We start from the raw sequence: 24087 nt of genomic DNA on the forward strand, positions 1-24087 counted from the left end.
CCCATAGTCAGGGTACGCCAGGACCTCTTCCCCGGTCAAGGCCGCCTTCAACTGGCAAAAGGACTCCTCATGCTTGTCCTCCCACGACAGTGGGGCCCCAATGGGTCTACCACCTTTGGTCTGTCCCACGAGGAGATCTTGCATGGGGGCAGCCATCTTCGTGTATCCCTTTATAAAGCGCCGATAGTACCCCACCAGACCCAGGAACTGCCTTACTTCCCTCACTGTAGTTGGTCTCGGCCAGCTCTGGATGGCAGTAATCTTCTCAGGGTCGGGGGCGACACCATCCGCACTCACCACATGCCCTAGATACTGCACTCTGGGTTTCAGCAGGTGGCATTTTGAGGGCTTCAACTTCATCCCGTACTGGGCAAGGGACGCGAACACCTCGGCCAGGTGCTCCAGATGGGCTTCATACGTCTGGGAATAAACAATCACATCATCCAAATACAGCAGGACGGTCTCGAAGTTTAAATGTCCCAGACAGCACTCCATCAACCGTTGGAAGGTCCCAGGGGCATTGCACAGCCCAAACGGCATGCTATTGAATTCGCAGAGTCCCATCGGGGTGGTGAAGGCGGTCTTCTCCCGGTCTTCTGGGGCCACGGCCACTTGCCAGTATCCGCTGGTGAGGTCAAGGGTCGAGAAGTAGTTTGCGGTTCTCAGTGCAGCCAAGGACTCTTCAATACGAGGTAAGGGATAGGCATCTTTATGGGTTATCTGGTTGATCTTCCGGTAGTCCACACACATCCGCATGGTACCATCCTTCTTCTTGACCAGTACCAACGGAGCGGCCCAGGGACTACAGCTGTCCCGAATAACCCCTGCCTCCTTCATATTCCTCAACATATCTTTGGCACACTGGTAATGTGCAGGGGGAATAGGTCTATACCTCTCTTTGATAGGGGGATGTTCACCTGTGGGAATGTGGTGTTGAACCCCCTTGATCCGCCCAAAGTCTAGGGGGTGCTTACTGAAAACCTGTTCGTACTCCTGCACCACCCGGTGTACCCCGGCCCTGTGATGTGTAGGGGTATCATCAGTGCCTACATGTAGCTGTTGGTGCCACTCCTTTGTGTCCCCCGGGGGTGGGGAAGTGCTGGGGGTAGGTGGGAGTGTGGATGGACTGGCTTCCTGTATAGTGTGAGGGTCCAGGGTGAGCAGCTTGGCAATGGTGGCATACCGGGGGAGCCTGACTTCTTCCTCCCCACAGTTCAACACTCTCACGGGCACTCTCCCTTTCTTCACATCTACCACCCCTCGGGCGGCCACTACAGTGGGCCAGTGCTCGGAGGGCATGGGCTCCATCATCGCAGGGTAGTCACGCCCCTGAGGCCCTACTGCTGCCCTACACCAGATCATCATCTCACTCCTAGGGGGCACAGTCAATGGAGCAACATCCATCACTCTCACTCCACCAATCTCCCCTCCTGTTGAGCTTACATGCTGGCGGTACATCAGGGCGCGGATCTCACGCTGCACAGCCCTCTGCCGGCTCCCCGCCGCGGTGGCGGCTAGCTGTTGCAATAGGTTCAACACATCAGCCATGCAGTGTTCCATCACATTGGTTCCCAGCACTATTTTCGGGTTATGATCACTGGGTTCATTCATGATCACAATCATACCCTGGTGTTGTAGTTCAGCTTGCCCCACTGTCATAGCCACTTGTTTATACCCCACCTGGGTCAATGGAAGTCCATTAGCGGCAATCAAATTTATACTATCGTCTGGAGGCGCCAGCTCGTCTGTGGCCCAATACTGCCGATACAACGTGTACGGTATGGTAGTTACCTGTGATCCAGTGTCCAAGAGAGCCATTACTGGTATGCCGTCCACAGCCACGGGGATGATAGGGCGGGCCCCGACATATCGGTCTCGCCAGTCCGGGGGGCCACGGTGTTCTACTCCTGAGGATTGGCCCGGGGCCCCAGGGGTTGCTCGTTTAACAGGCACTGTCGGTAATAATGACCCGGCTTACGGCACTTGTAGCAGATTGGAGGTCTGCTCCGCGGGTTGTTAGCGCTTCTCCGCTGCATCCAGGGAACATCTTCGGGACTGTCAGCAAGCTGTATCTGCGCTGGAGGCTGAGATCTGGTCAGAGGTTGTAGCGCAGCAAGGATCTTGGCAAGGTCTCCGTCCAGGCGACGGACCTGGGCTGCCAGTTCTTCCACGGTGCTGCTCGGGGCTGCAGGTATTAAGGAGGTTGGTTTGGCTGGGGCCGCCACAACGGGAGCTGTCTCGACGGGCCACGGGACGGGTTCCAGGACTTCAGCAGCTGGGGGCTGTAGTGCCTTGATAGCCCGCTCCTTTAACACAGCAAAGTCCACATCAGGGTGTTCCAGGGCCCACAGCCGGAGTTGTTTACGCTCCTCAGGGGACCTCATCCCCTGCGCAAATTGCTCCACTAACATCTTGTTGCTATCCGCCTCATTAATAGAGTTCACCCGCTTCAGCGTGCGGAGGGCGGTCTGCAGACGTAGAGCATAGTCCCGAATGCTATCCCCAGCTCGTTGCCGGCACTGGTAAAACTGCATCCTCAGCTCAGCTTCAGTCCGGGTCTCGAAGGCAGTCTGTAGCTTCTCGAAGATGGTGGCTACAGAGAGCCGGTCCCCCCTCGGCCCAGGTCTCCGCCTCCTGCTCCGCCGCACCGGTTAGCTGGCCTAGCACTATCGCTGCACGTTGCTTATCAGTCAGGGGATACAGCTCTAGCAACGGGTTAAGCTTTTTCCGGAAGGCCTGTAGGGCATCCGGTTTCCCGTCATACCGCGGTAGCCAGGCAGCTCCGGGCGCATAGGGCAAGGAGAATGGCATGACCTGAGCAAACGCGGGGGGCCGCGGCACCTCCCGCCGGTACGACCGGGACCTGGGCAGGCCCATTCCCATCCGCGGGTGCCGCTGCGGCTGCGACCACCGCTCCTCCAGCGGCTCCGTCGGGCGCAGACATCTTGTTTCCGTCCCCCTTAGCTCTTTCCGGCCCCTCCTTTCTCGGGGCGGAGTTTTGGCCTTCGCGCTTCTACTGCTCGAGAAGACGCTCGAGCGGGAACTTTTCGCGCCAAAGATGGCGGCTTCTGAAATTTTTCTGCCGGATGCCTCCGGCGGTAACAAGGCGCACCTCTACCGGACGGCAGAGCGGTAAGATCCTGTTCGTGACGCCAAGTTGTCGCGGGCGGGGAGGAGGGTGTCAGCACACCGCGCTCACCCCTTCTGCTCGGGTCCGGCAGCTGCTCAGTGGTGGCTCGAGCTGTGGGCCGGATCCCGGGGTTTCTCGAGCGACACTCCTCGCCCGTGAGTGAAAAGGGGGTGTTTGTTGGGTGAAGGGATTGTTATAGTTCGTGACGCCACCCACGGTTGTGGTGATTGCACCACCGCTGCTCAGTGTGGGGGTCCCGGGGATGGTGATGCGGAGCAGCCAGGTGTTGTGTTGCCCCTCCGTGGGTAGGGGTTGGTGATCCCGGGGCCCGGTGATGAGATGTAAAGTGTAGGGCCTGGAGGGCGCAGGGACGCGGGGGCAGCGCTGTGCCTTGCGGCACTATGGTACTCACTCAGCCTGACACACGGACACGGTTTGTACGGTAAACCAACGGCTGGTAGGACGGTCCCACAGACGGCTGCACCTGCACTCCCGGTAGGTGACGGTGATGTCCCTCTTCCTTGCACCTGTGTTGACTGATGGTAGCGGTGGATTCCCTCCGGTTACCCGCTCCCCGGCTGCAATCTGGGCCGGAGGAGCTCTACACTTTGCCCGCAGGCGCTGGCCCTGAGAAACCTGTGCCGTGGCGGTGGCGGTGTCTCTGTGGCGCCCTAGGACCTGGTCGCCACAACAGCATTGCCCTCCCAAAGGGTTAATGCTGAGCCTGGAGGTAATTGGGAGAGTGTGGCGCCCTAGGACCTGGTCGCCACAACAGCATTGCCCTCCCAAAGGGTTAATGCTGAGCCTGGAGGTAATTGGGAGATCCATTGGCCAGCAGGTTTAACACCCAACACAGTTCTCCCTCCGGCCAGCAGGGGGAGCTCTGAACCTGGAATTCCAGGGAGCCTTCCTCTACCTGACCAGAGGGAGGAAGTGGAGTCAGTCTGTAGGGAGTAGTGGAAGTGAACAGACGCAGAGTGAGCTGTCCTGTGAATCTGGGGCCTAGAGCTGGAGCAGCTTGGCCCAGAGAAGCAGGAATAGCTGAGAGGCAGCAGAGAGACTCAGACATCGGAGTCTGTGGTTGCCAGGGTATAAAATCCGTCCCTGGTAGCCGAGTCCGAAGGGCAGGAGAGCTGCAAGCCCCTGGCCCAGAAACATCCAAGGTACAGCTGCAGCATCAGGGCCCGGTGTGGACTCCAGCGGAGAAGCACCAGAGAGAGGGTCTGCGCAGCCACCTACAGAAAGAAGGGACGTGCTATTGGTCCCAGCAGCGAAGAGGGCCATTGCTGGATTCAGAGAAGCAGGGTCCTATCATCACAAAGCAAAGTACAGGAGTAGGCCTCATACTCAGCTGGCCAGAAAGATCATCCCAAGTACTTCCAGGCCGACCGGATCCCCATCACCACCTGTAACGGTCTCCCAGGACTGGACTGTTCCCAGAGTAAAAGAGGAGAAGGTAAAGAGACTGTTGTTTGTGCCTGGTTCTTTCCTCGCCTGTCGGCCCTGCACCGTGTTAGCCACACAACACCATAGACTTTCACGGGCACCAACGGTATCCCGGGGCATCGCTCCACCTGTGGGGAGCAGTACCATCATAGCTGCCATAACATCACCCCGGAGTTCTCCCATAGCAGCGGCGGCTTAATAGCCGCATACCACAGGTGGCGTCACGAACATTAACTTTAACTCATCAGCCACATATTCAACTGACACCCACCAGGGCCACGGAGCCGGGCCCAGCCACCACTGACTACCACCGGACTAGTCCGGCCCGGCACCGGGTGTCCCATAGCCCTGGGGTGGGCGAGTCAACTTTGGCGTCACGAACAGGATTTCGTGCCCGGTCACACCGGGTACTGTGCGCCTGAAGAATTGCGCTTTAAAGACTGTATTACTGCGTGTTTCACTGTTTGAAAACTGCCGCCGCCATTAGCCTCACTGAGCGCAGGAAGAAGGGGGGCGTGCCTGACAAAGAGCGCGAAGGGAGCGCGCCATCAGAGCAGAGCGCTGTTAACCCCGCGCGACCCAGAAGGAAATTTGAAAAGTGAACGGAGCCTGGTAAGGTTCACTAAGGGGGAGGAAGATGTCCGACGCAGAGGGAGGGCAGGTGGCTGCCATAGCCCGAGACGCCGCAGCACCAGCCGAAGCGATCCCTGTCGCCGTCGCCCCATCCCCCGCTGTAGCGCCGGTAATGCCGATCACCATGCCGTACATACCGGGCGCAGAATGGCTGCCGCAGTACTCCGGGGAGTCCCATACCTTGAGCGACTTCAGAGAAAGCCTGCACAGCTTGTTCCGGGTGTATCCGCTGACTGAGAGCCAGAAGGTGGGCATATTAATGGGACAGCTAGCCGGCGCAGCCCAGCGTGAAGTGAAGTCCTGGCCTGATACAGATAAAGGGACAGTAACCCAGATACTGGCCAAGCTAAAGAGTACTTTTGACACCCGCACCGCAGCAGAGATAAAGATGAGATTCTTTGGGTGCAAGCAGCGGGCCACAGACAGCATAAGGGACTATGCCTTAAACCTGCAGGAGGCCCTGAAAGCGGTTAAACAAGTGGACCCAGAGAGTGTACGTGAGGAACACAAACTCCTAACTGAGCAGTTCATAGAGGGGCTCCTGTCAGATGCCCACAGGACCCAGCTGCGTATCATGGTCCTGCAGAACCCTGCTCTGGACTTTGCAAAGTTTAAGGACCAGGCCATCCGGGTACTGAGAGAATCTACACCGAATGACCCAGTACCCCTCCGGCCTCTTGCTATCGCGTACCCCGGGGTGGTGCCTGCAACACGAGCCACTGCAGGGGCTGAGGCGCAGTCCCTGGATAAGGATCCCACTGCAGAGCTCAGACAGCAGGTCCAGGAGCTGACCAAGACTGTAGCTGCCCTTGCCAAGACCGTGCAGTCTCTACAAGTGACCCCATCGCCTGCAAGAATCGAGTTGGCCTCCAGCCCAGATGACGTCCCATGGATGCGACAGAGGAGGGTTCCGCCGACCCGAGGCAGAGACACAGACCGGTATGATTCAACGGGACAACCGATCTGCCGCCGCTGCAGCCAGGCGGGCCACATTGCACGATACTGTCCTTTAAACGGGCCGAGCCTGGGGCCAGGAGCCGACCCCCAGGTGTAAGGAAGCCCGGCTCAACACCCAGCCGCAGCAAGTATGTGGGAGGACGACCGGTCCTTCCTATTGTGCTGGATGGGATCCCTTTGAATGCCCTCCTGGATACGGGGTCCCAGGTAACAACCATCCCCTACAAACTGTACAAAAGATATTGGGCTGATTCAGACATTGACCATGGCCCAGATGATGATTTAACAATTGTGGCCAGTAATGGTCAGCCCTTACCTCAAATTGGGTACAAAGAAGTAACCATTAAAGTGGGGCGGGTAGAATTGCCGTGTCAGGGGATGATAATTGTAGATATTGATCGCAAAGAATCTGACCCATTGGTAACCATTGGTACAAATGTGATAGAAAATTGTGTTGCCGAAGTGATAATTTTGTTGCAACAGGCGTCTGAAACTGCCAGCTCCGGGCAGCAGCGTGCCCTACAGAGGGAGATCAGAGCCCTGATGAGGAGGCAGCAGGTAGAGCTGGCCGGAGGAGAAATTGGCAGTGTGAGGGTAAGTGACCCCCTCCCCATTGCAATACCCCCAAGAAGTGAAATGTTGATATGGTGTCGGGCAGCAATAGGCCTCAAGGGTCAGGATTACCATGCCTTGGTAGAACCGGTGTATTCAGACAGCAGGCCTGGAGTCCTGATAGCCAGAGGGGTAGCAGACGTCCGCAAGGGGAGAGTGCCCATCCGTGTCCTGAATTGTGGGGAGGAGGAAGCCAAATTGCCCCGGTACGCCACTGTAGCAAAACTGTACACTGTCAGCAACAACACCATCAAAGCAGTGGAACCCTTGATCCCGTCCGACCAGGCGGAAGACAATGGCTCCAAGGGGCAGCTGGAAGACTGGTGCCAAAACTTACATGTGGGCACCGACTCCACCCCCTCACACCAAAAGCATGGGGTTTACCGGGTGGTACAGGAGTACGAGCGGGTCTTCAGCAAACACCCCCTAGATTTTGGGCAGGTGAAAGGGGTTAAACATCAAATCCCCACGGGTGATCATCCTCCCGTTAAAGAGAGATACCGCCCTGTACCCCCCGCACAGTATCAGCGTGCCAAAGAAATGTTACGGGAAATGAAGGAGGCTGGGGTTATCAGAGATAGTTGTAGCCCCTGGGCAGCTCCACTAGTGCTCGTAAAGAAAAAAGATGGTACAATGAGAATGTGTGTAGATTACAGGCAAATTAACCGCATTACACATAAAGATGCTTATCCACTACCCAGAATAGAGGAGTCACTAACAGCCTTAAAGTCAGCTAACTATTTCTCCACCTTGGATCTCACCAGTGGGTATTGGCAGGTTCCCGTGGCAGAGGCGGACAAGGAGAAGACTGCATTCACGACGCCAATGGGCCTCTGCGAGTTCAACTGTATGCCATTCGGGCTCTGCAACGCCCCAGGGACATTCCAACGGTTGATGGAGTGCTGCTTGGGCCACCACAACTTCGAAACCGTGCTGTTGTACCTGGATGACGTCATAGTCTACTCCAAGACTTATGAAGACCACCTGAAGCACTTAGCAGAAGTGTTTGAGTCTTTGTCAAAATATGGCCTGAAGATCAAGCCGTCCAAATGTCACCTCTTGAAGCCAAAGGTACAGTACCTGGGTCATGTGGTCAGCGCAGAAGGTGTGGCACCTGATCCGGAGAAAGTCACCGTAATCAAGGACTGGCCAAGACCCACCACGGTAAAGGAGGTGCGGCAGTTCCTTGGGCTGGTGGGCTACTACCGAAGGTTCATTGATGGTTTCACCAAGATAGCAGCGCCCCTTCAAGATCTCCTGGTGGGCCAGCCAAAGCAGGCTAAGAAGCAGAGCCCTCCCTTTGAATGGAGCAGCCAACTAGAAACATCCTTTGTCCAGCTGAAAGGGGCTCTCACGGGAGAAGAAATTCTGGCCTACCCTGACTACAGCCAGCCGTTTGTACTGTATACAGACGCCAGCAACGTGGGCCTGGGAGCCGTGTTGTCCCAGGTGCAGGGAGGCAGAGAGAAGGTGATAGCGTACGCCAGTAGGAAGCTTCGGCCCACAGAAAGGAATCCAGAAAACTACAGTTCCTTCAAGCTGGAGTTCCTCGCTATTGTTTGGGCAGTGACTGAACGCTTCAAGCACTATCTGGCGTCGGCCAAGTTCACCATCTTCACGGACAACAATCCGTTGACACACCTGGCAACAGCCAAGTTAGGTGCGTTGGAACAGCGGTGGATGGCCCGGCTGTCTAACTTTGACTTTACCATCAAGTATCGGGCTGGCAAGAAGAATAACAATGCTGATGCGCTGTCCAGAATGCCTCACTTACCCGAATCTGGAGAAGACCTGGATGAACTCGAAGAGATAGAGTTACCGGCTTTCCATCATCAGGGTGTTTCCCAGTGTGAGCATGCTGTGGGAGTGAAGCGCTCGAGCCAACACGAGGTCTCGGTTAACCCATTACTCCACCATAATTGGGAAGAGACACAGAACGGTGACCCGGCTGTGCGATTGGTCAAAGAAAAGCTAGCACAAGCTGAGACTCATCTTGGCCCAGATGCTCCAGAAGAAGCCCAGCAGTTGTGGAAAGAGAGGGGACGACTGTTCACCTACCAAGGCGAGCTCTGCAAGAGATACGTCAACTGGCGAACAAATGAACTTGTCTGGCAGATCGTGATTCCGCAGAGGGATGCTCCAATGGTCCTAGCAGCTTATCATGATAACGCAGGCCACTTCGGGTGGAAGAAGTTGGAGGCCCTACTCCGTGATCGGTTCTATTGGGTGCACATGAGAAAGATGATCGAGAAGTGGTGCCGAGACTGTGGCCCGTGTAACCTGAGGCGGAAGGATGATGCCAGCCAAAGGTCTCCCCTACAGCCAATTGTCACGAAGCAGCCCCTGGAGTTGGTGGCCCTGGACCACGTGAAGTTAACACCAAGCCGGTCAGGCTATGTGTACGCCCTCACAATTGTGGACCATTACTCTCGTTTCCTGGTAGTAGTGCCTGTGAAGGACCAGACAGCCAGAACAGCAGCTAAAGCGTTCCAGGCATCCTTTTGCCGGCCTCACGGTTATCCGGAAAGGGTACTGACTGATCAAGGTCCTGCATTCGAGGCAGAGGTGTTCCAAGAGTTTTGTAACATGTACGGTTGTAAGAAAATCAGAACAACACCGTACCACCCCCAAACCAATGGACTGTGCGAGAAAATGAACCATGTGGTTATTGATATGCTGAAGACTCTACCTCTGGAAGAAAGGAACCAATGGCCAGAGAAGTTGCCAGATCTGGTCGACCTGTACAACCATATCCCAGTAAATTCGACCAACTGCAGCCCCGCTTACCTGATGCGAGCCAGACCTGGCAGGTTGCCTGTAGACTTTGAGATGGGGACTGTGTCGCCTGAGGCGGTTCAAGAAATAGAGGATTGGGATACAGAACGGCAGCAGCAGTACCGTAAGGTCCAGGAATGCGTAGAGAGGAGCCTGTCTCAAGCCAGAACAAGACAAGAGCAGCAGTACAATCAAACGGCCCCAGCAACTCCCTTAGCACCTGGAGAACAAGTCCTTAAGAAGAAGCGGAGGACGCATAAATTGGATGATCAGTGGGAGAACGAGCCCTACACCATTATCCCCTCCAACTTTGACAACAGTAAGGTGTGCCTCATAAGCAAGGACGAAGGCAAGACTTGTCAAGCAATATCCAGAGACCGCCTGAAGACGTGCCCTGAGCGGTGCAAAGTTCAAAGGGAAGTGGAGGAAGTTCGAGAAGAAGGGGAAGAGATGATACAAACGATCCTCGGCAAATTCCCCAAGACTTGGACCCGCATAAATGGTGCCGTAGTGGTACCGGTCCTGACGTTCCCACAGTTGGTCGAGCCAGAAACAGAACAGGTTCCGGATCCACCCAAAGAACCGTCCGCCCCGACACGCGGTGACACGCCAGCAGTGGAACAGGAGGATCAACCCCCTGTCAGTGGTGAACCTGTCATACCCTTGGCGACTCCTAGACCACATAGGCAATCATCATGCATACCTATTGGGGTTAGGCCTACCGGTAGTGCTGAGATAGGAGACACACTAAGTAGTCAGGGACAAACACCAGAGCTACGCAGGTCTCAACGCAGCACTCGGGGACAACCCCCTCTAAGGTATAGGGAATCAACTATATAAAGAAAGAGTATTTATTAGAATGTAAATAGTTATGTGAAAAGTCTGTAATGTCGTGTACAAAATGTTTTTTTTTTTGTGATTGCGAGAATGGACAATTGGGCCACTGGACTATGGGTGGCCAACACCTAAATTGTTTATAGTTAGCACCAGTGTGCTCAACACCCCTGAAGAAAAACCCGTCCGGCGTGCATAGAGTGGGGTCATCAATGCTCTGACGCACGCCCAGAGCCTACGTTGGGGGTTTTATCGCGGCGGGTCCCCCATGGAGCAGTGTAATGGACACCCGGCAGGGAGCCACACTGGACTCTTATAGTACTGTTTGAATTTGTAACGTTAAAGAGAATGTGCCTCCCATATTGGGATGAAATGTATGACATGTTATGTTTTGTTTCCACAGTCCGGGAGTACTGAATTTAACTAAGGGGGAGTGTGGCGCCCTAGGACCTGGTCGCCACAACAGCATTGCCCTCCCAAAGGGTTAATGCTGAGCCTGGAGGTAATTGGGAGAGTGTGGCGCCCTAGGACCTGGTCGCCACAACAGCATTGCCCTCCCAAAGGGTTAATGCTGAGCCTGGAGGTAATTGGGAGATCCATTGGCCAGCAGGTTTAACACCCAACACAGTTCTCCCTCCGGCCAGCAGGGGGAGCTCTGAACCTGGAATTCCAGGGAGCCTTCCTCTACCTGACCAGAGGGAGGAAGTGGAGTCAGTCTGTAGGGAGTAGTGGAAGTGAACAGACGCAGAGTGAGCTGTCCTGTGAATCTGGGGCCTAGAGCTGGAGCAGCTTGGCCCAGAGAAGCAGGAATAGCTGAGAGGCAGCAGAGAGACTCAGACATCGGAGTCTGTGGTTGCCAGGGTATAAAATCCGTCCCTGGTAGCCGAGTCCGAAGGGCAGGAGAGCTGCAAGCCCCTGGCCCAGAAACATCCAAGGTACAGCTGCAGCATCAGGGCCCGGTGTGGACTCCAGCGGAGAAGCACCAGAGAGAGGGTCTGCGCAGCCACCTACAGAAAGAAGGGACGTGCTATTGGTCCCAGCAGCGAAGAGGGCCATTGCTGGATTCAGAGAAGCAGGGTCCTATCATCACAAAGCAAAGTACAGGAGTAGGCCTCATACTCAGCTGGCCAGAAAGATCATCCCAAGTACTTCCAGGCCGACCGGATCCCCATCACCACCTGTAACGGTCTCCCAGGACTGGACTGTTCCCAGAGTAAAAGAGGAGAAGGTAAAGAGACTGTTGTTTGTGCCTGGTTCTTTCCTCGCCTGTCGGCCCTGCACCGTGTTAGCCACACAACACCATAGACTTTCACGGGCACCAACGGTATCCCGGGGCATCGCTCCACCTGTGGGGAGCAGTACCATCATAGCTGCCATAACATCACCCCGGAGTTCTCCCATAGCAGCGGCGGCTTAATAGCCGCATACCACAGGTGGCGTCACGAACATTAACTTTAACTCATCAGCCACATATTCAACTGACACCCACCAGGGCCACGGAGCCGGGCCCAGCCACCACTGACTACCACCGGACTAGTCCGGCCCGGCACCGGGTGTCCCATAGCCCTGGGGTGGGCGAGTCATCTCTCCAATACGGGTTGGGCTGTTGCCTTCAATCGGGACTTGGTTGTTGGGGGATCTGCGTCCCCGTCACTGACGGATTTGGCAAATCTGGCGACTCCTAGCCTTGCCGGGGTCCGAGAGGCCCCTGCCCTGGTGCTGACTGTCCTTCGGAACACTGCTCCAGACCACCGGGCACACAGCCAACGGGGTCCTTCCAGGAACTTCCAAACGGTCCCCCTCCAGACAGTCACCGCTGTTGCTGACCTTGCTGTTCTGGCCCTCACAAAGCTGGACCCTTCAGGCTGTCTTTCTCTTCTGTCACTTCACTTGCTTTTTCCTCCTTTACTACTTTCCTTCCTTCACTTTCACTTAGTTGTTTACTTTAGCCCTGTCTCGACTACTCCTCCACTCCTTCCACTTCCTCCTCCCTGACTAGACTCCTCACTCAAGCTCTCCCTGAGCTCTTCACACTTGCCCTGCCTGGGCTATCTGCCTGGTTACTTCCTGCCTCCAGAGTTGTGAGCTCCTTGGTGGGCGGAGCCAACCGCCTGGCCCACCCCCTGGTGTGCATCATCAACCTCTGGAGGAAGGCAACAAAGATTTCTGGTTAGCTGTGATGTGCCTACCTGGAGTGTGGGGTGTGGTGGTGTTGTGACCTGTGTCCCCTGGCTTGCCCAGGGCGACACACTTGCATAGTATGCCCACATCAATACAGCACTTTTCAGCCATTACACAGTGTGATGGTGGGATATGGGGGAAGGTGAATCATGTGCAGATTCATATTTTAAGCTTGTTTCACTGTCCATTATTTGTACTGCTTGTGTGTACATTGTATTGCCTGTAGGTAATCACCCCCTGTAGTGTTCCTGTTCCTAAAGGTACCGTCACACATAACGAGATCGCTAGCGAGATCGCTGCTGAGTCACGGTTTCTGTGACGCAGTAGCGATCCCGTTAGCGATCTCGTTGTGTGTGACATCTACCAGCGATCAGGACCCTGCTGTGAGATCGCTAGTCGTTGCAGAATGGTCCAGGCCATTTTCTTCAAAGGTGATGTCCTGCTGGGGAGGACACATCGCTGTGTTTGACACTGTGTGACAGGGTCACAATGACTGCTGAGATCGTTATACAGGTCGCTACTGTGACCTGTATCGTTCCTGCATCGTTGGTAAGATCTGACTGTGTGACATCTCACCAGCGACCTCCCAGCGACTTACCAGCGATCCCTATCAGGTCGTTGTGTGTGACTGGGCCTTAAGTTTGGGGGAAGGGGCCTGGGATCCACCCAACCTCTTTGCTTACCTGGGAGATTCAGTCAGGCTGTTTCAGAACGTGAAGAGAGAAAGAAGATTGAACCTCTGAGGGAAAAGCTGCGGCTCCCCACAGAGACCTGGACATTTATCGCTTATTGTATTATATTCATATTTCTGGACTAATCTTACCCTCTGTGTGGTGGATTATCTTATGGACCATTTGATTTGCTTGGAATAAATACTTATTGGACTGTACAGCCATCTCTTGCTCTGTTGATTGTGTGATATGGGAGAAGGACCCCGTCACACACAGACCTTCAAGATATCTGACATCTGATGTGATTCCTTGTGCAGTTGTGGCCTAATTCATTTCGCAGCCAACAATAGAGAGTGCAACATAAAGGATATAGAAGGCAAATGCTGGTATCTTTAATGAAACTCAATTGCAAAAATGACTTTTAGCCAAATATAAGTGCATTGGCCACCATTGCCATCCGTGACTGGACGAGGCTTAAGAATGTGCCAACTGGTTTCATCATTAAATATTTCTAAATGTTTAAACAATTAATTAGGGAGAGATCCACTGATTCTTAATTGGCTAACCCTGTTTTAGTGTAGCTTTTCACCTTTGACCGGGTTAGTTCATCGGCTCATTTCATTGTTGGGAGATGAGCTCATTTTTTGCTCATGTAATTAATCATCCTTTGATATTCGTGAGATCCTTAGTGTCAGTCCCACTTGTAACTAATGACAGGACTTTATCAGGAATAAACAGATTCCTGAACACTTTTTCACGCTCTCATCAGGATTTGTGCATATGACGTCTTCTTCAGGCGAAACCCTCCTGAAAAAGCTCTAAAGAAACGTAAAGAGAGTGAACTGCAAAATAAAAAAACACTTCTTGTTGATATGTTCAGACCTTTCACCTTCTATTCACTTTTATAAACTGGGCGGACTATTCTTCTGGCGCCTTCTGCTTGGAAGCTGCTCAGTGTTTTATACATTCAAGTAGGAAGAAACTTTGCGAACACAAGAAACACCAAAAAAGAAAGGAAAACCAGCGTTTTCTTAAAGCCTCTTCTGCGTGACAAACTTGGCGGGTTCGCTGGCATCTAAAAGGCGTCGTTCACAGACCATTACAAGATGTTTAGGAGACATCAGCTTGAGATTTGTATTGCTGCCGTTGGTTTCCAAATTTTGGCCCTTGTGACATGTTTTTTAGGTACAGTATGTTACTTTTTACAGTAGATCGTTTAGACTGAGTGCTGCAAATGCTTTTTGCTATCAGTTCTTTTGGAAATTGGTTTATACTTCAAGGAGTTTTCCAAAACTTTAACACTTCATGACTTATCTTTAGGATAGGTCATCGATATCTGATAATTGGGAATCTGACTCCTGGCACCTCCACTGATCTGCTGACGGAAGGAGCCATAGGATATTGGGAGTGACATAACGCCAAGCATTGTGTAGTGGTGGTGATAGGTACTGCACCTTCACTTGAGGGTGAGCGCTTGTAGTATTATTCATGGCCACTACACATTATGTGGTGCTGTGTGCCCCTTCTGCCGTGACCCTTTCTACCTGCTGATCTGTAGAGGTGCCAGGAGTTGTACTTCACTGATCTGATATTGAAGACCTATTATAAGTATTAAAATCCAGGAAAACCCCTTTAAGAAAGGTTGCTTTGTTGGATCAGTGAAATTCCAACCTCTTGGACGTTCACGGATCATCACAATAAGGGAACCGCTGTCCTTAGGTCTGTTGTTCATATGTGGATGTCTCTGAATATTTTCCCCAAATTGCACAGATTATAATTGATTGGTACTCAAGGTCTGTGCTTGCAGTCAGTGAATGGAGGCATTGTTATGTCCAGAATCATGGGGCAGGTAGATGCCTCATACGTGTTATTGAGTAGAACTTGCTTGGTGAACAACAATCTTGCTTTTCTCATGAGGATTTGCCAAATGTATCAGTACAAGAATCCATCCATGTAGGGAATATTAGTGCATGTGTTCTGTATAGAGGGTAGCCTTTAGAGTAATTTAAAGGGAATCTGTCTGCAGATTTTTGCTACTTCATCTGAGAGCAGCATGACGTAGGCAAAGGGATCCTGAATCCAACAATGTATCACTTAGATTACTGGCTGCAGCCAATCTGACACAATCAAAATTTTTAGCTTTAGCCATGTAGCAGAGCTGAGAGAGCTGCCCCTGCCCTCACCAGGCTCTCAATAGAGATTATACATTGACCATGAGGAGCCAATCAGAGGAGACGGCGTGCCGGACTGCTGTGTCTGTACAATGTAGTGCAGCGATGATAAGGGTTCTGCTGCTTAAACAAACATAGTAAATAAACAACAAATCGGACCTTGACAATACAGGCATCTCTGAATTCTCTGTGTTAACCCTTGTTCCATGCAAGCAATAACCTGTTGACAGATTCCCATTTTTATAGTGAATACAAGCATCCCTGGTCTACCACTGCATACTGCAAGCAGAGCTATTATACACCAGACTATATTATGCCATTGGGTGGTCCTTAGAAAATATAGAATAAAGTTAATAAATAGGAGTAAAATGAATGTCCTGCATTGGTTAATATGTGCACTTTTCTACAGTATCAGTACGTCAGCCCCTGTGTATAAGCCCTGAGCTTTGCTGATATAATAGGGGACTTTGTAGGAGCCACAGTCACATTTCTGTGGTGCCCCTTGTGACTGTTGTGTGTTCCCGGGATTTTCAGCACGGTCCAGGGCTCCAGATGTTCCGTGAACACCTCATTCATGTGAGCGAAGCTCAGCAAATCCACCAATGCTGTTTTCATTTAGTATTAAGAATTTTAGCTGCTTTGATCTTGACAAGCCGGCATGACTCGCTGACCAGATTCCCTGCTAATCTCTTTCCTAATGGCCAATTATGTTTGGTGGTAACGTGCGCCGTCGATGGACGCACCGCAGGAACTATGCTCGTCCGTCTTCTGGTGCACTGTATATGTAATGTCAGGCTCACGCAAGCCACAATCCACAGACTGGATGATGGACCTAGACCAATGTACAGTGCAGTGTCAGATCTCTGGGTCACATTTCTGACCGGTATGACTGCAGAACTTACAGCATAATATGTCATGCAAAACTATGTCCCGGATTGTGCCTCTTAAAGGAGTTTTCCAGTCCAATGCCTGACTTGTGGCACAAGTTACCAGGTGCCATCTGCCTTATCTCATCGTGTCATAGAGGCAATGTGTAGTGTGCGAGGGGTGTAGGGTACAGAGGCCAACGTAAAGCAAAATACTAGTTTATTTTTATCTTAAAATTATGTGACATTAAGAAATGGCATCATCAGGAATAAAGATTCGGAGCAGTGCACATGCCACCTACTACAGTCCCTGACAGAAGTTCTGTCACTTATCCATGTTATGTAAATAAAAGCTTATAACCTGACTTTAAATTCATCCATTGGTTTTATAAATTACTCTTTTGAAAACTGACACCCTCCCAAATTTGGTTTAGGTTATGAAACTAAAGTTACTGCAAAGCTGAAATATTGATCATTTAATAAACACAGAAAGGTCAGATTTTGGCAAGACAAAGTTTTGTCGCCTTGTCATATAATGCACCCAATCCTATTTTACATCCTCACCTGTGCTCACTAAATGATTGCTTAATTAGTGTGTGTGTATAAAAAGAAACCCAGCACCCCAGACCTTCAGTTGAACTGCAACTTAACCTCTGACAAGATACTAAAAATCCACCCTGCGACCAAAGCCTTGATTATTAAGAGGCTGAAGACCAGATCTACTGCAGAGGTGGCTGGCACCTTTAATGAGTCTCAGCGTCAAGTACAAAGAATTAAAAAAAGATTTGAAGACACTGGAGATGTTTTTGACAAGCCCAGGTCTGGCAGATCCCGCAAGACAACTGCTCAGGAGGAACTTTTGTTGGTTAGAAAATCCAAAGCCAGCCCCTCTTTACTGCAGCAGAGCTCCAACAGGCCCGGTCACCTCAAGTCCCTGTGTCAACTAGAACAGTTTGTAGGATTCTGTCTCGAAATGGCCTCCATGGTCGAATGAGTGCCCAGAAGCCAGCACTAAACAAAAGGCAATTAAAAAACCGTGTGGCATTTGCCTAGTCCCACAGCCTGCTAAACAGATGGATGCTGGAAGAGTGGCAGAAGGTGGATTTCTCTTATGAATCTTCAGTTGAATTACACCACAGCCGCTGCAAATACTGCAGGAGACCTACTGGAGCAAGTATGGATCCAGAAAACAGTTAAGTTTGGTGGTGGAAAGATCATGGTCTGGGGTTACATTCAGTATGGGGGTGTGCGAAACATTTTCAAGGTGGAAGGCAATATCAATAGCCTAAAATATCAAGAAGTATTAGCTATCTCTTACATTCCCAATCATAAAAGGGGTCAACTTCTGCAGCAGGATGGTGCTCCATCTCATACATCCATCTCTACAACAAAGCTCCTCCTGGTAAACAAGATCAAGGTGCTCAAGGACTGGCCAGCCCAGTCACCAGACATGAACATTACTAAGCATGTTTGAGGTAGGCTGAAAGAGGAAGCTTGGAAGACAAAACCAAAGAATCTAGATGAACTCTGGGCGGCAGGTAAGACTGCATTCTTTGCTATTCCTGATGACTTCATCAATAAATTGTATGAATCATTGTTGAACCGCATGGATGCAGTCCTTCAAGCTCATGGAAGTCACACAAAATATTAAATATGGCTCTAATAGCACCACAACTTCATTCACCAATGTTATGCAACATATCTTTGTATTAGAAGCTAATTATTTGTTTGAATTTCACATTACTTTCTGTGGGCGACAAAACTTTTGTCTTGCCAAAATCTGACCTTTCTGTGTTCATTAAATGATCAATATTTCAGCAACTTTATTTTCATAACCTGAAGCAAATTTGGGAGGGTTTCAGCTTTCAAAAGAGTAAGTTATGAAACCAATGGATGAATTTAAAGTCAGGTCATAAGCTTTTATTTACATAACATGGATGAGTGACAGAACTTCTGTCAGGTGTCAGGGACTGTATGCCAGGTGTCTCGGTGAGCGCCACTTCAAAGAGGACTAACGACCAGGATTTTCCTATATAATCTAAAGCCAGTGCTATACTGGCACTATCATGCTGATTCTATACATACCTTTAGTTGTGAGATCGGATGTATAGTTTCTGAAATACAGGCAAGTAAAGTTTGTGAAATGCACTGTTACTTGAGTGATAGGTGCTGCAGAATATCTAATAGGTGTTTCGTTTTTTTTTAGTTATTTCTGCCCCTGTCTGCCTGCCTGCCTGTCTTCTTCCCCCTGTCCTTCCTCCTTCCTCCCCCTGGTGGTTGGTCCTCTTCAAATTGTATCAGGATTACAATTATGCCAATAGAGTTGAATTCAGTTGGGTACAAATAAATTGGAGCAGCTCCGCCACCCTCCATCTGGTAGGTTTCAGGCTGCTGATGACTTGTGGCCTATAAGATATTGGCTTCCCAGCTCAGACATTGTCATGGCGTCACAAAATTGTGCCACTTGTGCCAGTTTGCTCTGAGTGCAGAAGAGAAGAAGTCACGGGGAGAGTCGGGATCCACCATACATATTCAGGGCTGGATGTGAGCAGAGTGTCCCTACCAGTAATATAGGCTGGATGTGAGCAGTGTGTCTCTACCAGTAATATAGGCTGGATATGAGCAGTGTGTCTCTACCAGTAACATAGGCTGGATGTGTGCAGTGTGTCTCTACCAGTAATATAGGCTGGATATGAGCAGTGTGTCTCTACCAGTAACATAGGCTGGATGTGTGCAGTGTGTCTCTACCAGTAATATAGGCTGGATATGAGCAGTGTGTCTCTACCAGTAATATAGGCTGGATATGAGCAGTGTGTCTCTATCAGTAATATAGGCTGGATGTGAGAAGTGTGTTTCAGGGTGCTATTATCGTCACTTGCTTTCATATATCAGCACACCTGTGATTTTTCCTACTCCATATAACTTTCTCTTCACCTGCAGCCTGTTTTCTCTGCCCTCCTTGAGACTCTACATGTTTTCTCCCCTCTCCATAATATTGAGTTCTGTGTATAATCCCCCTCTTTGCTGCTATTTTTAACTCTGATAGAAGGGTGAGAGCGAAGGCCTGACAGCAGCAAGTGCTCTGATGGATTTGAAACATGTAAAGCACCACCCCAGCGTTTTTTTTATTTATTAATTTCTAAGTCCCCTGCCCCATGTCTTATGCTCACCTTCTATTGTTGTCATTTGTGTCCAGCGCCACTCCTGCGGTCTCCTGTAATTTGTGACCTGCCGGCAGGTCCAGTGTTTCATGAAGGTGACAAATCAATACAAGTCTATGAGACCCTTGTTCTGGCTCTCATAGACTTGTATTGAGCACTTGTGACATAACCTCTGACTTCCGGCCAGTCCGAAGTTACTAGTACCAGATTGCACCGACCAGCACCAAAAATGATGTAGACGCTGGAGGGTGAGCATAAGACAATGGGCAGGGAACTTAGCTTTAAAACGCCACTGCAGCACTGAAAAAATAACTAAACGCTGGAGAGTTGCTTTAAAAAAAATAAATAAATGAAGACTATTTAGAAAGTTGCTTACCTTTGCACTTAGGAAATAATTTTTTAAAAAATGTTGTCAAAGGTTTACATGTCTTGCAATCTCTATGAATCCACTGAACAAGTAGCGTGAGTGGCCTGGAGTAAAGAGAATGCAGCTCTAGAGAAGAATTAGCTATACGTAATAGCTACAACTCAGTATTGGTATAAAAACAATAAAAAAATAAAATAGAACATTTTATTGTCAGATCAATCACTGGAAACTGCAATTAACAGTGTTAATTGTAAAAGACAACAGAAGTTTGTGGACGAATCACTGAGGTTGCGAAACGCGCGTCGAGTGCACGGGACACTGCTTCATATCTTCACTTGCACACTGTATGTTTGTATACAACCTTTTCTATGTCTTTTTACTGCTTTACTTGTAGCATATGGTGCCCCAATGCCACTTTTACCCTAATTTTTCTCATTTATGAGCATTGATTTATATATATATATATATATATATATATATATATATATATAAAATGGTGGATGCGATATTGGGATATCATATATCTATGTAATTCTAGCATATATGTATGTTGGTTTGGATATTCACACACTTATGTGATGTAGGGTTCCATTTAATTGCATTAGTCATGTTGCTGGATCTCCCTAATTAAATACCATCTGTCCCTTGGGTTGTTTCATTTTTACTGTGTTTTATTATTGGCTAATGAAGGATATTTGTATTTTAATTATTTCTGGCTTACATATTTTTGTTATGACATATTTATATGCTTTGAGCCTCCACTAGTGGGTTGTTGTAATACTGGTGGTACATAACTATGTAATAATGGTAATCATCACTATAAGATGCTCTGAAGACTTTTCTAAACTGCCTGGGTACTTTAATCATATGAGATCTCTCACCTGATTGTAATAACTAAACATTACCGAAGGGTTTCAGACTTCTTTCCACCTGATGGATTAATTAATGTAGTAGGGGGTCATGTGAAGTGTCTGTAGTGATGGTAGAAGTGGCTGGCGTCAGCACCCGGCATACCTGGGTAAGTGCCGGGGCCCTGGACCACCGAGGGGGCCCACTCGCAGATGGCAGGGTGGCATACCGCCAATGGTGGCAGGCCACGCGGCTGCTTTGGAGCCCGTGAGTCAGAGAGGAGAGGCCCAATGCCAGCACTGCACCGGCCCCCCTCACCTCCCGTTGGCCCTCCGGGCCCCTCCTTCGCCCTCTGAGGATCGCACTTTCAATTGTATCGACATCGCAGATGCCGATACAAATGAAAGGAATGATGATAGAAGGAACGGTGCGCTTCCTCTCTTGTCATTCTCTTGCAGCGTCGGTCTGCGCTCTGCCTCTCACAGCTCAGTACAGAGGAGCGATGACATCATTACTGTGCGCGCCTGTGTCCTGAGCTGTCAGAGCGGCAGAACAGTGGACACGCTAAGGAGACTGGAGCAGGGGGGGGGACAAGGAGAAGTGACTATGTATTGATCATGGTGGCCAGACGACTATGGGGCTGCATAATGCTGCTACATAAGGCTGCATAATGCTGCATAATACTGCTAAATGGGGCTGCATAGTGCTGCTACATGGGGCTGTATAGTGCTGCATATGCTGCTACATGGGGCTGCATAGTTCTGCTACATGGGGCTGCATAGTTCTGCTACATGGGGCTGTGTAGTGCTGCTACATGGGGCTATATAGTGCCGCTACATGGGGGCTGCTGCATGGGGGCTGCTGCATGGTGCTGCTACATGGGGGCTGCTACATGGGGACTGCTGCATGGGGGCTGCTGCATGGGGGCTGCTGAATGGGGGCTGCTGCATGGTGCTGCTACATGGGGCTGCATAGTGCTGCTACATGGGGGCTGGTGCATGGTGCTGCTGCATGGGGGCTGCTGCATGGGGGCTGCTGCATGGTGCTGCTACATGGGGGCTGCTGCATGGTGCTGCTACATGGGGGCTGCTGCATGGGGGCTGCTGCATGGTGCTGCTACATGGGGGCTGCTGCATGGGGGCTGCATTATATTATGTGGATAAATATTTGGTGCATTATTCTATATGGAGGACTATGGAGGCTGCATAATACTATGGAGAAATATGCAGGTTTATTATATGGAGTAATATGGTGTCACTCTTCCAACATTCACAATCACATAAGATCCTCCTTTGTGCTCACATGTCAGAAGAACCAAAATGTTCTCTATAATAAAGTGATGAATTTTGCTGTATTTAATTCTACTAATAATTGTATTTCTCAGCATTATGCCCTTTATCTTGCAGGTCACAGTTCTGGCTCCAAGTTAAAAACTCCTGTGTTAAATATAAAGGCAAAAGAGTTAGTAGTACGAGTCGGCCAGCCGATACATCTTTCATGCAGGTAAGTCAGGTTTCGAGAGCTGTTTATTCCTTAATAGGAATTTCCCATCTCCAAGATCCTATCCCAATGTGTAGTAGGTGTATTAATAATAATACACTGCCTGACAGAAGTTCTCTCGCTTATCCATGTTATGTAAATAAAAGCTTATAACCTGACTTTAAATTCATCCATTGGCTTTATAAATTACTCTTTTGAAAGCTGAAACCCTCCCAAATTTGGTTTAGGTTATGAAAATAAAGTTGCTGCAAAGCACAGAAAGTAATGTGAAATTCAAACAAATGATTAGCTTCTAATACAAAGATATGTTGCATAACATTGGTGAATGAAGTTGTGGTGCTATTAGAGCCATATTTAATATTTTGTGTGACTTCCATGCGCTTGAAGGAGTGCATCCATGCGGTTAAACAATGATTCATACAATTTATTGAGAAGTCATCAGGAATAGCAAAGAATGCAGTCTTACATGCCTCCCAGAGTTCATCTATATTCTTTGGTTTTGTCTTCCAAGCTTCCTCTTTCATCCTACCTCAAACATGCTCAATGATGTTCATGTCTGGTGACTGGGCTGGCTATTCCCTGAGCACCTTGATCTTCTTTGCCAGGAGGAACTTTGTTGTAGAGATGGATGTATGAGATGGAGAACCATCCTGCTGCAGAATTTGATCCCTTTTATGATTGCGAATGTAAGAGGTAGCTAATACTTATTGTTATTTTAGGCTATTGATATTGCCTTCCACCTTGCAAATGTTTCGCACACCCCCATACTGAATGTAACCCCAGACCATGATCTTTCCACCACCAAACTTAACTGTTTTCTGGATCCATACTGGCTCCAGTAGGTCTCCTGCAGTATTTGCGGCGGCTGTGGTGTAATTCAACTGAAGATTCATCAGAGAAATCCACCTTCTGCCACTTTTCCAGCGTCCATCTGTTTAGCAGGCTGTGGGACTTGACAAATGTCACACGTTTTTTTAATTGCCTTTTGTTTAGTGCTAGCTTCTGGGCACTGATTCGACCATGGAGGCCATTTCGAGACAGAATCCTACAAATTATTCTAGTTGACACAGGGACTTGAGGTGACCAGGCCTTTTGGAGCTCTGCTGCAGTGGAAGAGGGGCTGGCTTTGGATTTTCTAACCAACAAACGTTCCTCCTGAGCAGTTGTCTTGCATAGTCTGCTGGACCTGGGCTTGTCAAAAACATCTCCAGTCTCTTCAAATCTTTTTTTAATTCTTTGTACTTGACGCTGAGACACATTAAAGAGGCCAGCCACCTCTGCAGTGGATCTGGTCTTCAGCCTCTTAATAATCAAGGCTTTAGTCACAGAGTGGATTTTTGGCATGTTTGCAGAGGTCAAGTTACAGTTAAAGTGAAGGTCTGGGGTGCTGGGTTTCTGTTTATACACCCACTAATTCACACCCACTAATTACCCGATCATTTAGTGAGCACAGGTGAGGATGTAAACTAGGATTGGGTGCATTATATGACAAGGCGACAAAACTTTTGTCTTGCCAAAATCTGACCTTTCTGTGTTCATTAAATGATCAATATTTCAGCTTTGCAGCATAGTTACATAATTACTTAGGTTGAAAAAAGACCTAGGTCCATCTAGTTCAACCTTCCTCCACCAGTTCTACATTTGGTCACTAAAGGGGGCTTTACACGCTGCAACATCGCTAATGCGGAGTCGTTGGGGTCACGGATTTGGTGACGCACATCCGGCCGCATTAGTGATGTTGCTGCGTGTGAAACCGATGAGCAATTTTGCATCGTTGCAAAAACGTGCAAAATCGCTCATCGGTGACATTGGGGTCCATTCTCGATTATCGTTACTGCAGCAGTAACGATGTAGTTCGTCGCTCCTGCGGCAGCACACATCGCTATGTGTGACGCCGCAGGAACGAGGAACCTCTCCTTACCTCCCTCCCGGCC

General features: G+C 49.9%; 1 protein-coding gene across 1 annotated transcript in view; it reads left to right on the forward strand.

Annotated features, from left to right (window-relative positions):
- FLT1 (fms related receptor tyrosine kinase 1) overlaps positions 1 to 24087 on the forward strand; it is a 157729-nt gene that overhangs the window by 30764 nt on the left and 102878 nt on the right. The window contains exon 2 of the mRNA XM_075337366.1: positions 22060 to 22156. Within this exon, the coding sequence (XP_075193481.1) occupies positions 22060 to 22156 (97 nt within the window). The remainder of the gene's footprint in view (positions 1 to 22059; positions 22157 to 24087) is intronic.

Source organism: Anomaloglossus baeobatrachus, chromosome 2, assembly GCF_048569485.1.
Source record: "Anomaloglossus baeobatrachus isolate aAnoBae1 chromosome 2, aAnoBae1.hap1, whole genome shotgun sequence".
Taxonomy (NCBI): Eukaryota; Metazoa; Chordata; class Amphibia; order Anura; family Aromobatidae; genus Anomaloglossus; species Anomaloglossus baeobatrachus.